Source organism: Melospiza georgiana, chromosome 2, assembly GCF_028018845.1.
Source record: "Melospiza georgiana isolate bMelGeo1 chromosome 2, bMelGeo1.pri, whole genome shotgun sequence".
NCBI lineage: Eukaryota > Metazoa > Chordata > Aves > Passeriformes > Passerellidae > Melospiza > Melospiza georgiana.
In genome coordinates, this window is record NC_080431.1 from 1,291,902 (window position 1) to 1,304,630 (window position 12,729).

At 55.5% G+C, this 12,729-nt stretch overlaps 1 protein-coding gene across 1 annotated transcript; it reads right to left on the minus strand.

Moving 5' to 3' along the window:
• Positions 1–799: 799 nt before the first annotated feature.
• P2RY2 (purinergic receptor P2Y2) lies at positions 800–3,927 on the minus strand. Its single transcript, XM_058018645.1, has one exon. It carries the CDS (start codon positions 3,922–3,924, stop codon positions 2,845–2,847), a length of 1,080 nt encoding a protein of 359 aa, XP_057874628.1. The 5' UTR covers positions 3,925–3,927; the 3' UTR covers positions 800–2,844.
• Between the last annotated feature and the right edge of the window lie 8,802 nt (positions 3,928–12,729).

Consider the following 12,729-nt stretch of genomic DNA (forward strand, 5'->3'; position numbering starts at 1 on the left):
TGGCAGATTTGTTGCCTTGGCAGGAAACCATCAGTGCTCTCAACTTTCCCTTCCTGCTGCCTGTGCTAAGGGATATTTAGAAAAAGTGCTTTGTGACCACTTGGCGTGGCTGGGTGGCTTTTTCTGCTCGTTCCTCTGCACAGCCTCTGTGCTCCCCATCAGTGGCTGCTTCTCTTCCTTAATTCTCATTCTTGGGTTTGGGTGACTCAGGGCTGGATGAGCTGTGCAGAGTCATTGCAGTAAAGACTTGGGAAGGATGCTCTAAATCCCAGAAGTGAAACCTATTCACGTGTGAGCCCTTGGTCCCTGGGGATTGTCCCCAGAGAGGAACCCCTCTGAGAACCAGAGGTTTCCAACGTGTGGTTTTGGTGGCTTCTGAGCGGCTGGGAGAGCCAGAAAAACAAAATAAGTTATATGGGATGGGAGACAAATTATTTTATGTTAATTAATTACTTAATCTAACAATTTATTCTAGCCTTCAGCAAGAGCAGCCTAGGAGAATCTACAAGACTATGGGCACACAACCTAAAAAGGTTGGCTATTGAATTTGACACACTCCAAGGGGTTTTGTCCTGCCATGACCTCAGAGCTGGATTTTTCCAGAACTGGTGGCACCAGCCCCATGAAAATCTTGAATCAAGAGTGGAGATTGAATTCATTGAATTAGATGGAGATCAAGATATTCAAAGGAGTGGACAGCTGTACCTGGAGCTTAAAATATTTCCATGGTACTCAAGAACCCAGTTTCTACCCACAATACCCATCTTTGTGCATACCAGAGGAGACAGCAGAGAAGTGCTTGTAGTAGAAATAAACTCATTTACTGTCAGAAATCTGAGGTGTTTGCATGTTACAAAAATAAAAATGTACAGTCACTGTCATAAAACTCACCTTTTTTTTTTCTCTCTAGTATAAGTTAGTGCTTTTACAAACAAAAACAGAAAAGAGTCTAGAGCTAGATTTCCAGCTGGTACCTCTGCAAGTGCTCTGCATAGGCCAGTGGGATCACTTGGGATGAGGATCACAGGATGGGGGACACCCCTGCTGGCACTGGCAGTGCTGCCAGGGTGGTGGCCAGCTCAGAGGGAGCTGGCATTTCCAAGCAGGACCAGAGGAGGAAACTTTGGGTATGTTTTTTGTTGAATTATTCAGAGCACGGAACGTGTCCCCGCTGATTTTTGGCAAGGGTGGGAGGCCGGGCAAGGCCTGGCCTGGAGTGATGTTTGTACCAGCTCGGTGCCCTGGCTGAATTCATTTCTCCCAGCTGTTTGTCTCGCCCCAGTGACTGTGCCATGACCCTCCCCATCAGGCCGAGCTCCCTCCACAAGAACAAAGGAATAAAGGTGCTGCCATGGTGCAAGGCCGCTCTTAACCCAATCCTATCCCAAACACGCTCGAGGGTGGCATGAACCACCTGCAGATGTCCTGTTTGCCTTTGCCTGCTGTGGTTGTGACATTGCTGGTTGGGACAAGAGCTCCCCTTTGGGGTGGGAGCACAGGAACTCCCAGTTAGCCCTGAATGGTCCCAGTCACCCGTGACTGAACTCACCTGGTGACATCACGCTGTGCCTTTGTCTCCACCAAACTTCTCAAGAAGGGAGGATGGGAGAAGCTAAGGCCTGGGTCTAAGCCAACATCAAATGTGTTTGCCTAGTCCTGAAATAGAGCTTTTACAAAATGTGACTCGTCCAGTGCTGCAGCTCAAGCAATTTCATTTCTGGGGGGAGGAATCAGCGTCCTCCTGGCAGGGAAACCACGAACCTGGGCTCGGGCTATCCAACCCAACAACTACAGGGAAAAACACCAGGAGCACCTTCAGGTGAAATGTTCTGTGGACATTTTTTACAAATCCAGGCAGAATGGGCTGAAGCTCAGCACCACCTGCAGCTCCTCAGCTCGGGGCTTGGTGCTGGCAAATTTTGTCACCTCTGAGGGACAGCAATGGGGACATGGCAGCGCTCAGCCAAGGGGATGAACTCTGGTCTGTGCTGCTGGAAACATGAGCCACCAGGAAGGGGGTTAAAAAAAAATACATGAAGAGCTCACCTTAAATTTTAATGAGCTGGAGATGATTATTAACAGCCAGCAGCTGGAAGCTGCAGGTTCCTGAAAGCTTTTAAAGGGTGACTGCTGCTGTTGGGAAGCACTAATGGGTTTTTTGGAAGATGTTGGCCCCACTGGAGAAACCTACAGGGGACCTGCTGGATGGTACCAGTAAACTCCAGTGGGCTGCTACCAGGGCACTCCAGTGGGATGGAATGTCCATCAGGTTGGTGGGAAGGCAGCCCTTGGACAGGAGCTGGGAATCCCATCCCTGCCCTGCCAGCTTGAAGCTGGGAGAGCATTTCTGCAGGGATGCAAAGCCGTGGGAGACCCTTTCCTCTGTGGGTGATACTTGTCCTTGACATTTGCATCAAGCTGCTCAGCAGAACTGCAGCTGCCTCTCCTCATCCCCCCAAAGCCCTTCCTACCATGCCAAGGCACAGAGGAGCTCCGGCTCCCCCTGTGCCAGGCAATCTGCAAACAGAATTCTTTAGGGGGACTTTCTGCACACAGTGTTCTTGCTTGGGAAAATAACTCAGGGCACTCAGGGCACGATTTGTTCCCCAGATTTGGTCACCTCAGCGTTGATCAGAGGGGCAGCCACAGACCAGGGTTCATGTGTGCAACCACAGCTGCACCTTCCTGAAAAAATTACAACAAAAGAAGCAGAGCAGTGCGTTTGACACAGACCACGCCGGAGCGGGGGCAACCCCAGGCACCCCAAACACCCAAAGCCTCGGGCCCCAGAGCATCCTGTCCTCCCTTCAGAGCCAGGAGAAACCCTCCTGCTGCGGGGCAGAGCTAGGATTTCAGATCCTTGGAGAGCTGTGTGTCCGTGTCGCTGCTGGTTCCCAGGTGACTGTTGGGCACGATGCCCAGAGCCACCTCGTTCTGAGGCTTCCACGGCACTTTGTTGCCCGCAAACCTCATAAAGCGTTGCCCTGCTAAGAAATACAAAATGGGATCCAAGCAGCTGTTGGTGCTGGCCAGGGGACGAGTCACCTTGTAGGCCAGGTTGATGGCGTTGAGGGTCTGGCAGCTCAGGTCCCAGCTCCGGAAGGAGTAGTACAAGGTACGGGTGACGTGGAAAGGAAGAAAACAAACGATGAAGACCACCAGGACGATGATGATCATCTTCACCGACTTCTTCTTGGAGCGGGACAGGCGGGAAATGCCCCGGGTGGGCTGGAGCAGCCGCCGCGCCATCAGGCAGTAGCAGACGATGATGATGAGGAAGGGGATGCAGAAGAGCAGCACCAGCATCACCGAGCTGTAAATGACGAACTGCCCGAAGAGCTCCTTGCTGGAGGTGTCGTGGCAGGTGATGGCGTCGCCCTTGGCGCTGGTGGTGACGAAGAAGAGCACGGGGCACTGGCACACCACGGTCACCAGCCACACGGCCGCCGAGACCTTGCGCGCGTGGCGCACGTGGCCCCAGCGCAGCGACTTGAGCGGGTAGCAGATGCCCAGGAAGCGGTGGATGCTGATGCACAGCAGGAAGAGGATGCTGCAGTAGAGGTTGGTGTAGAAGAGGAAGCGCACGAGCTTGCACAGCCCCGCGCTGAAGGGCCAGTTGTCCCCCATGGCGTAGTAGTAGACCAGGAGGGGCAGGGACACCACGTAGAGCGTGTCGCTTATGGCCAGGTTGAACATGTAGGTGGTGGAGGCGTTCCAGGTCTTGATCCTGAAGATGAAGGCGTAGAGGGCCAGCAGGTTGAGGAAGAGCCCCACCACGCACACGATGCCGTAGGAGACGGGCAGCAGGACGTATTTGAAGTCCTCGTCGAACACGCACTTGTAGGGGTTGTCATCTGTGCCACCCGGCTCCAAGGAGCTGTTGGTGACCCTGGTCCAGGCTGGAGGAGTCGTGAGGTTCTCCATCACCCTGGGGGGACAGCAAAGAGGCTGTAAGGACACGGAGACAATGGCTCAAGAGGGCAGCACATCACTGGCCACAGACACCACGGCCTCACGGTGTTGGTGACACAACTGAGCAGACCCTGGCATGGAGGAATTATGGTCAGGTGGATCAGGTGAGTTTTATTTAACCTCATTTTGCATCTGGAGCACAGAGCAAGAACCAGGCTGCTTTACAGTCACCAACAAGCCCCAGGCCACATGTGGGACTCCACCTCAGAGGTCCTGCAGCCCAGTTCAATGTCCCAAACCGCCCTTCCCACCAGGTTCACACAGAAATTTGCTCTCCTGCATCTCAGAATAGGAAAAATGCTCCATTCTGTGCATAACCAGCCACAAGGGGTGACTCAGCTGAGCACCACTAGAAATGCATCCTGCTAAATTCCAGGCAGAGAGGATTAGAAAGTGGAATTTCAGCACGCAAACCTCGTGACCATTTCAGAGGTCTTCAGCTCCTTCTGGTAGGGCAAACCTCATCACACCCTGTAATCAAACCTTGCCAAAAGGAGCAGGGTCTCCACCATAGGGGCTCTGCCTTGGCTGCTGCTGAGGATGAGGGGTCTTTAATGGGTTTAGTGCTGGGCTGATGGTGGCCAGGTCACAGTCCTGCTCGCTGGCCTTGAGCCCTGCTTGTGCAGAGCTGGTTTCTGCACGGAACTGATTAGCTGGGAGGAGAAAAATGGCCTTGAAAGGGTCTCTGCAGACACACAGAGCCTGGCCTGTCTGTGAGGAGGGACAAGGGCCCTTTTGTGCCCTGGGCTCTGCTGACACACGATCTCTGAGCGAGCCCATGGGTCAGGAATCAAATTAAAATGCATTTCCTCCCTTCCCGTAAGAGGAGCCGGACTGGTGTCCCTGCTGTTCCCTGCCTTACGGGAAGCCCGTGGAAATGGGGGGTCACAGGGAGACAATTCAGCCCAGCAGCTCAGGGAGCAGCAGGAGAAAGGCTCTGAGGAAAGGTGCCCTTGGAATGAGCGTGTGGGATGTACCCTGGCCCAAACCTGATCAGGATTTCAGGTGCGAAAGAGCAATCCCGGCCTTTTTGGGTGAAGGGCTCAGCTCTAACCTGGTGCCACCATGCTGAGGGCATGTTGCCATGCCCTTTCTGGCAGAATAAACGCCAGATCCAGAGCTATCCTGCCCCTACCTCAACCCAGATGCTGTAGGGAAGGAGGCAGTGACAGTATCCTGGAAGCTGCCAGCCTGGATGGTGTCCCACCAAAGCAAAGCACTTTGGTACTAAAAAGCAGCTTGACCACTGTTTGCTGAGGGAGAGGGGATGAAGTGATGCTTCCAGCCCATCACCAGGGGATAACTCCAGTCCTTGCTGTGGGGACTGGATCAATCAACCTGTCCAGAAGTGCACTGCCACCATCCCTGATGATGTTTCCCCCATCCTGCTGCTTTCCCCTTGGAGCAGAACAGGAACAGGGCTGGCTGAGGCTCACACTTCCCAAGGACAGGGGTGGAAACCACACACACACATCCCAGCTGATCTGCAGTATCTGCAAAAACCCCAACACAACTTTGGGAGCCACTCTGTGATGGAAATCAGGAGCCAGCACTGTCCTGGCCCCGGGGTTTTGCTTCTCCTGCACTCAGCTCAGCTTTGCTCCCATCCTGCTCCCCCCGAGCCCTCAGCAGTGTGGCTGTGGATGGAGAGGGTTAACAGAGCTCTGGCAGATGGGAAAACATTTTCCAGCTGCTGTTGTCTGCAATTTCTTCCTTCCCTCTGCGCTGTGCAGCTCTGTGGCCAAGCAGAGAGAGGTTGCCCACAGAGCTGGCAGCTGATGAAACGGGCAGGGCAGGCCGCCGTGACCGAGGGAAGCCACACAAGATGCCCCAAAAGGCTCAGGGAGGGCTTACAGAGCTCCAGAGGCTTCAGCCTGGCACGGATTTCTCCGTCTGCATTCCCTCTCTGCCCTGCACGGAACCCAGCACCGATGGGGGGAGATCACCCTGAATTCCAGCTCAGCTTCCCAGGCTCCTGAGGCTCCAGTGAGAAAACCCAGCCATGCTTCATCCCCAAGCCAAGGTGGGGAATCTCCTGTGCCTGGTCCCCCATCTCCACCTTCAGGACAAGGAGCAAACAGTGTTTGCTGCTTGGTTTGAATGCAGCCTTGTCCTTGCTGTCGTGCTCTCCCTCCTTTTCCTTCTGGCAATGCAGAAGCCTTTCTTTTCCCTCTTTTTCAGCCTCGTTTTGCCCAGAATCCCTAGGACAAAACGTGCTGTGTGTGCAGGGCCCGTGGCTGCAGTCCATTCCCTCACTGCATCCGCAGGCAGCGAGCTGGAGAGGCCAGGCCAGCCAAGGCACGTGGGGGAACAAGGGCTGGCAGCTGGCACTGCCCTTTGCTGTGCCCACGGGTGCCACAAATGCCAGCTGTGACACCCCCAGCCCCAGGATGAGGGGAGGGAGAGGAACCAGCGATCCCTGAGGATGCCAAGTGGGATGAACACTTCTGTGATCCCCAAAAGCAAACAAACCACGATGCTTTGGTGAGAGCCACCGGCCTCTGCCCCATCACTCCATCTGAGGTCACAGTGGGAGGCTTTTCCTCTGGCATTGACCAGGCACAGCTCTTTGGGTGCCATCCCCTCACAGTTTCCTCCGTGCTGAAGCACGTGCAGGTTGCAGTGGCTGGACCATCCCTCCCTCTGCAGTGTGGACCCGTTTATCCCATGAGTTTATTCCCAGAAAACCTCAGTGCCAGAGGATGAGGGCAGCACAGGAGAGCAGCCCGGGCAGATCACTGCCCTCAAACGCAGCACCCACGGGCACGTGCACGTGAAGTCAGCATCCCAAAATGCTCCTGTAACTGGATCTGCAGGGATATTTGGATCAGGCAGCAGGGGAGAGGAGAGGAGGGGGCTGTCATGAGAGAAGGTCACGGGCAGCTCAGGGATGGGCAGCACTCCACAGGGAGCCCACGGGATGGGCACTGAAATCCCAAGTCAAGGCCTTGGCTCCTGATTTCTGCCCCATTTTCCAGCATTCCCAGTGCCATCCCAGCTGTGTTTTACACTGGAATTTGCCAGGCAGCAGCAAAGACACTGAACACAGCAAAGCGCAACCAAGTCATGGCTGTGATTAATACGTTTTCACAGGGGGCTGATGAGGTTTAATTGGCCTTCCCAAATAATTAATGTGGATTAATTTCCCAGCAGGACCTCACAGAGGCAGCCCTTGGTGGTGCCACAGCTCCCACTGTTTAATGCTGAGGCTGAAACCACGATCCCCTCGTTCACCACATCTTCTCCCTGACTGCCTTCCAAAGCACACACGGAGAACGTGGGAGTTTTCCCTGCCCTCATTCTGAGGCATTGTGTGGACTCATCAAAATCCTCGCTCAGGATCAGGAACCGCTCGAGACTCTGGGAAGCAAAACGATCTCAGATTGTTTTTTATAGGTGGCCATTGAATCTTAGTGTGTATTGTACAGGTGGCCTTTGAGTCTCGGTAAAATCTATGTATTGTACAGGTGGCCTTTGAGCCATAGTGAAATCTTTGTATTGTACAAGTGGCCTTTGAGTTATAGTAAAATCTATGTATTGTACAGGTGGCCTTTGAGTTATAGTAAAATCCATGTATTGTATAGGTGGCCTTTGAGCCATAGTGAAATCTATGTATTGTACAGGTGGCCTTTGAGTCTCAGTAAAATCTATGTATTATACAGGTGGCCTTTGAGCCATAGTGAAATCTTTGTATTGTACAAGTGGCCTTTGAGTTATAGTAAAATCTATGTATTGTACAGGTGGCCTTTGAGTTATAGTAAAATCTATGTATTGTACAAGTGGCCTATGAGTCTCAGTAAAATCTATGTATTGTATAGGTGGCCTTGCCCCAATCCCCGTTGTTCTTGATGGGCTGCAGCTGTGGCCAGTGAAGATAACTGGGATAAAAGGGGCTGGGCTTGGCCAGGCAGGGGGAGCCTTGGAGGAGGTGTGGTGAAGAAGCAGGAGCAACACTGTTGTGAAGAGCTGTGTGTGAGGAACCCCCCTCAGAAGGTATGGGACTCCAGAAATAGGATAACAAAAATAGGATAACAACAGTTTTTCACTGCTCTGGGGCTGTGGTTCCAAGCCTTTGTGACTAAAAGCAAACAGGGAAGGTGTTTGGGTGCTCCCAAGCCTGTCTGCTTGGGGCTGTGAGATGGGATCCGAAATCTGAGCCTGCCCAAGCTGCTGCTTTCCATCTGCCCTTTCCCTTGGATCCTTTCTGCCACAGTGACCTTCAGAGCCCTTCTCCTCCAGGCTGGCCCCAGCTCCAGTGTGGGCTGAGGATCATCCCCAGCGCTTCTCCCCAGCAATCCCAAGGCAGGACACCCCCAAAATTCATTTCCAGCTTTAAGGGGCTTTATCCCTCTCCCTGCCAGGCAACATCCCTCCTTTATCCCTGCTTACCCCTTCCTCCATCCCCGAAATAGCCAGAACGTCTCAGTTAAAGCAAAACCTTGCAAAGAATCTGTGTTTCTGTCCCTGCAAAAAAGCAGCTTTGGAGGGCAGCTCCACTCCAGGAATGCTGCCTCAGTTTCCCCTCCTGTCAGCAGGATGAGAAACAGCAGAGTTGAACTTGTTTTCTCTGTGAAAAATATTTTTCTGGGGGTGTTTTGGTTTCCTAGAGGGTTTTTCAGTAACTTGATCCGAGCTAAAAAGGGGAGAGAAAGTCTGGAGAAAAAATGTAACGAGTTTAAAAGAACTTCATGACTTCGTTTGGAGGTCAAATAAAAGAGAAATCCCTTCTTCTGGGAATTTCTGGTTTCCCCCAAGAAACTCCCTGAATTCCTCCCTGAATCCATCTCCCTTCCAGCTTTTGCTTCCCTGGGGGTACCAAAACCTCCTGCCTTGCTCCACACCATGGGGAATCAATTGAGATTAATCAAATCTGTGGCTTTACAGTGAATTGAGAAAGCATTAAAACCATCAGTGGCAATGGTAATTAAGGCCACCTTCACTCAGTAGAGCCTGACTCAATTCCCAGCACGGCAGAGCTCTGGGGATGGATCCTGCTGGAAGCAAACATCAACCCTGGCCAATATTTAATCCCTTCACCAACACTTCCCCTCCTGCCTCAGCAGGGGTGATGCTCCCTGCCTGTTTTTCCCTGCTGTGGGTTGGGGGCAGATCCTATTTGAGCCCTCAAAATTCCAGTTTTAATAATTCCATGGGGGAAACCGAGCACTTGGGCTCCTTTAGGCTTCCTGGAGGTTCAAGATGGTGTTTGTGTCAGGAGTTTGACTTTGGTTTTGCCCCTCCAAGACCTTTAGATGCCCACAGGAGGAAGCAACAGTCAGAGGGAAGAGTGTGGCACCAGTTCCTGGCCGATTTGGTGACCCCACAGATCTCATATGTGGGAGAAAGGACATTTCCATGGAGACCTCCCAGCCTCCTGCCCACACCAAGGGAGTCACAACCACCCTGGAGAAACCAAAGGCGCTCAGGGGGACAACCAGGACAACGCGATCACCGTGGCACCAGCAGAGAAAGGACTTTGGGGGACACGTTCTTTGTCCCATGGAGGCAAGAGGGTCTTTGCATGGGTGGTTCCCAGGCAGGTTTTGGTGGGGGCTGCCCGGCAGCACGCTCGACTGCCAGAGAACTATTCGTGGCTTTGGCTCCCTGTCAACAGCCCGAGATAAAAATCGCGCTGGGCAGAGACAGGACAAAGTCACTCGGTGCCACGGCCCGCCAGAAATCCTTTTGGGGCCTTTATAACCCACTAAGCCCCGGGATGAGGCTGTGCTTTGGGGAACAGAGCGTTTGGGGGTCTCTCCTTTTGCATGGAGCCCCCCAAACTATCAGCCACCCGTTGTCTGAGGGAAAACAAGAGTAATTTGGTGGTAATGATACGGCCCAATTTTGGCAGCAATGACCATCCCCCAGTGCTGGTGCCCCCCAGAGCTGGGTTTGCTGCTCCTCACCTCGTGCACAGGAAGGCAGCGGACTGCCAAGTGGCTTTTGCAATAAACTGATAAGCAAGCTGGAACAGAAAGAGAAATGAGATGTTTTGCCCCTAAAGTTGTTGCTGCGGCGATGTCAGCCAGTGCCCAGCTCTGGGAAGAAGGGTGTTTGGGGTGTTAGGAGCTGCTAGAAGGAGTCAAACAGTTTGAAGTGAGAGTGTCACCATTGCAGTGTAAATTAAAACACTCCCAAAAGAAATTACATAGGGAGCCCAGCACGCAAAGAGATGGAAAAACACGCGGAGCAAAGCAGGGAGTCAGCTCCATGGTTTAACCTGAGCTGTGTGCAGGAAATCACGGACAAACAGCCAGAGAGCTCCCCGGGGAAGGGAGAAACTCAGCAGCAAAGACATTATTGTGAATTAATGCATAAAAAGCCCAACAATTCAGGCGAAGAGGAGCAGGAGGTTTCCCTGCGTGCCCGTTCGTGCCAGCACCCGCCCAGGCCAGCGCCTCCGTGCCGGCTGCGGGTCCCACTGCCCTGATTTGGAGCCCTTTGGGGCTTTTTTAGCGGCACTCCGGGCAGTACCTGGGGGTGACACGAGGAGAGCCGGGCTTGGGCTCTGTCCATGCCGCGCCCCTCGCCCTGCGCTGGGTGCGCTGTGTCACCCGGACAGCAACAAGTGCCACCACCACCTCGGTGAGTACGTGCGTGTGTGTGTGTCCCATTCCCACCCCATTCACGAGTTTCCCACTCCATCCTGGAGGTCGCCTCCTGTCCTTCCTTGTCGCGGGCACCCCCACATCCCCCCACGATCCCTCCTTGGTCCCCCCATTGTCACCCCACGATCCCTCCTTGGTCCCCCCGTTGTCCCCCACTGTCCCCCGCCCGCCGCGGCCGCGCTCACCGGGGGATGCCGAGCCGGGGGCTCCGTGCCGGGGTTCAGCGCCGATGTCCCCGCTCGGGCGGCCGTGCCATGCCCGGCTTTGGTCCTGCCGCCGCTCCCGGTGCCGCCCGTGCCGCGTGTGAGCCGGGCCGGGGCCGCACCGCCCTCCCGGCGCTGGGAACGGGGCTGGAACGGGGCAGGACCGGGGCCAGAGCTGCCCCGCCCGGGCCGGGACCGCCCCTTCCCCCGGGGCCGGGACAGGAGCGCTCCCTCCGCCCTGGATGGGAACGTGCTGGGACCGGGACAGCAGCGCGGCCGGCCCTGTTCCCCTGCGGATGGCGCTGTGGGCGGGATCGGGGTTGGGGACAGAGCGGGATCCCCCTCCCTGATGGGATCGGGGCTGGGGACAGAGCGGGATCCCCCTCCCTGATGGGATCGGGATTAGGGACAGAGCGGGATCCCCCTCCCTGATGGGATCGGGGTTGGGGACAGAGCGGGATCCCCCTCCCTGATGGGATCGGGATTAGGGACAGAGCGGGATCCCCGTCCCTGATGGGATCGGGGCTGGGGACAGAGCGGGATCCCCCTCCCTGGTGGGATCGGGGCTGGGGACAGAGCGGGATCCCCTCCCTGATGGGATCGGGGATAGGGACAGAGCGGGATCCCCCTCCCTGGTGGGATCGGGGCTGGGGACAGAGTGGGATCCCCCTCCCTGATGGGATCGGGGCTGGGGACAGAGCGGGATCCCCGTCCCTGATGGGATCGGGGCTGGGGACAGAGCGGGATCCCCGTCCCTGATGGGATCGGGGCTGGGGACAGAGCGGGATCCCCGTCCCTGCCCCGCAGTGTGGATGGCATTTGGGGCTGGGGACAGAGCGGGATCCCCGTCCCTGATGGGATCGGGGCTGGGGACAGAGCGGGATCCCCCTCCCTGCCCCGCAGTGGGAGTGTGGATGGCATTTGGGGCTGGGCACCGACCGCTCTCCCCTTTCTCCCCCAGAATGGGACCGGGATGAGGGCTGGGACAGGAGACCCTCCCTCCATCCTCCAGAAATGGGAGCATGGATGGCATCAGAATCGGGACTGACATTGGACACAGGTGATTGCGCCCCAAATCCTGCCCCGGGGATGGGGCCGAAGTCAGGACAAGGGCAGGACCCCTCCCACCTCTCTGCCCTGGGAATGGGACCATGGATGGGGCTGGAGCTGGGACTGAGACCGGACTCACTTCCACGGGTGCTGGTACCGGGTCTGATGCCAGGACTGGCATGTTGGGGCATTTCACCATTGCTGTGTGCAGGAGGACACGGCAGAGGCTTTGCTCGAGGTTTGCTCCTCGCTGTGCCCTCTGTGCCCCGCTGTCCCCACAGAGCCCTGCAGGACACAGCCTCCCAGGGAGCTGCAGGAAGCTGAGGAGAGCCGCCACCACCACCACCAGCAGCGCCTTCACACCCTGCCCTCTCCTGCAGGTGCCCGAGGGCAGCAGTGGCCAGGTCCATCCCAACTTTCCTCATTCATCTGGGTGAGAAACGTGGAGGTTTTGGGGCTGGGGAGCGGGCACAGCCCCAGGGGGTGACGTGCAGGTGGCCCAGCTGCTTTCCACTGCCAGGAGCTCCAGTGCTCCCCCGAGCATTCCCCATCTGTGTCCCTGGGTGACAGCCAGGTCCTCCTTCCCCTGCTGGATCTGATTCCATCTGGGGATCCTTGGGCCCCCTGGCTGTGCTGGGGGGCACAAAGCCCCTGATGAGGAGGGGAAGGACACCAATGGCATCTATTGCTCAGCAGCACAAAGTGGCAGCTGGCTCAGGAGGCTTTGAGAGGATAGGAACTCCTGGCATGGACACAGCGCTGCGGAGATTTCGCTCCTGGACCTCCGTGCCAGAAAAGAGCAAAAAAAATAATTCCTGTTTCCTTCTTCTGATGTAATTTGTTTGAGGAGGGAAAACAATACATCACATCACAGCTATTTGGGGCTGATAAGGGAG

What these genes read in the sequence shown, in the direction of transcription:
- P2RY2 (XM_058018645.1), bottom strand. Translation starts at nt 3,924, where the DNA reads ATGGAGAACCTCACGACTCCTCCAGCCTGGACCAGGGTCACCAACAGC.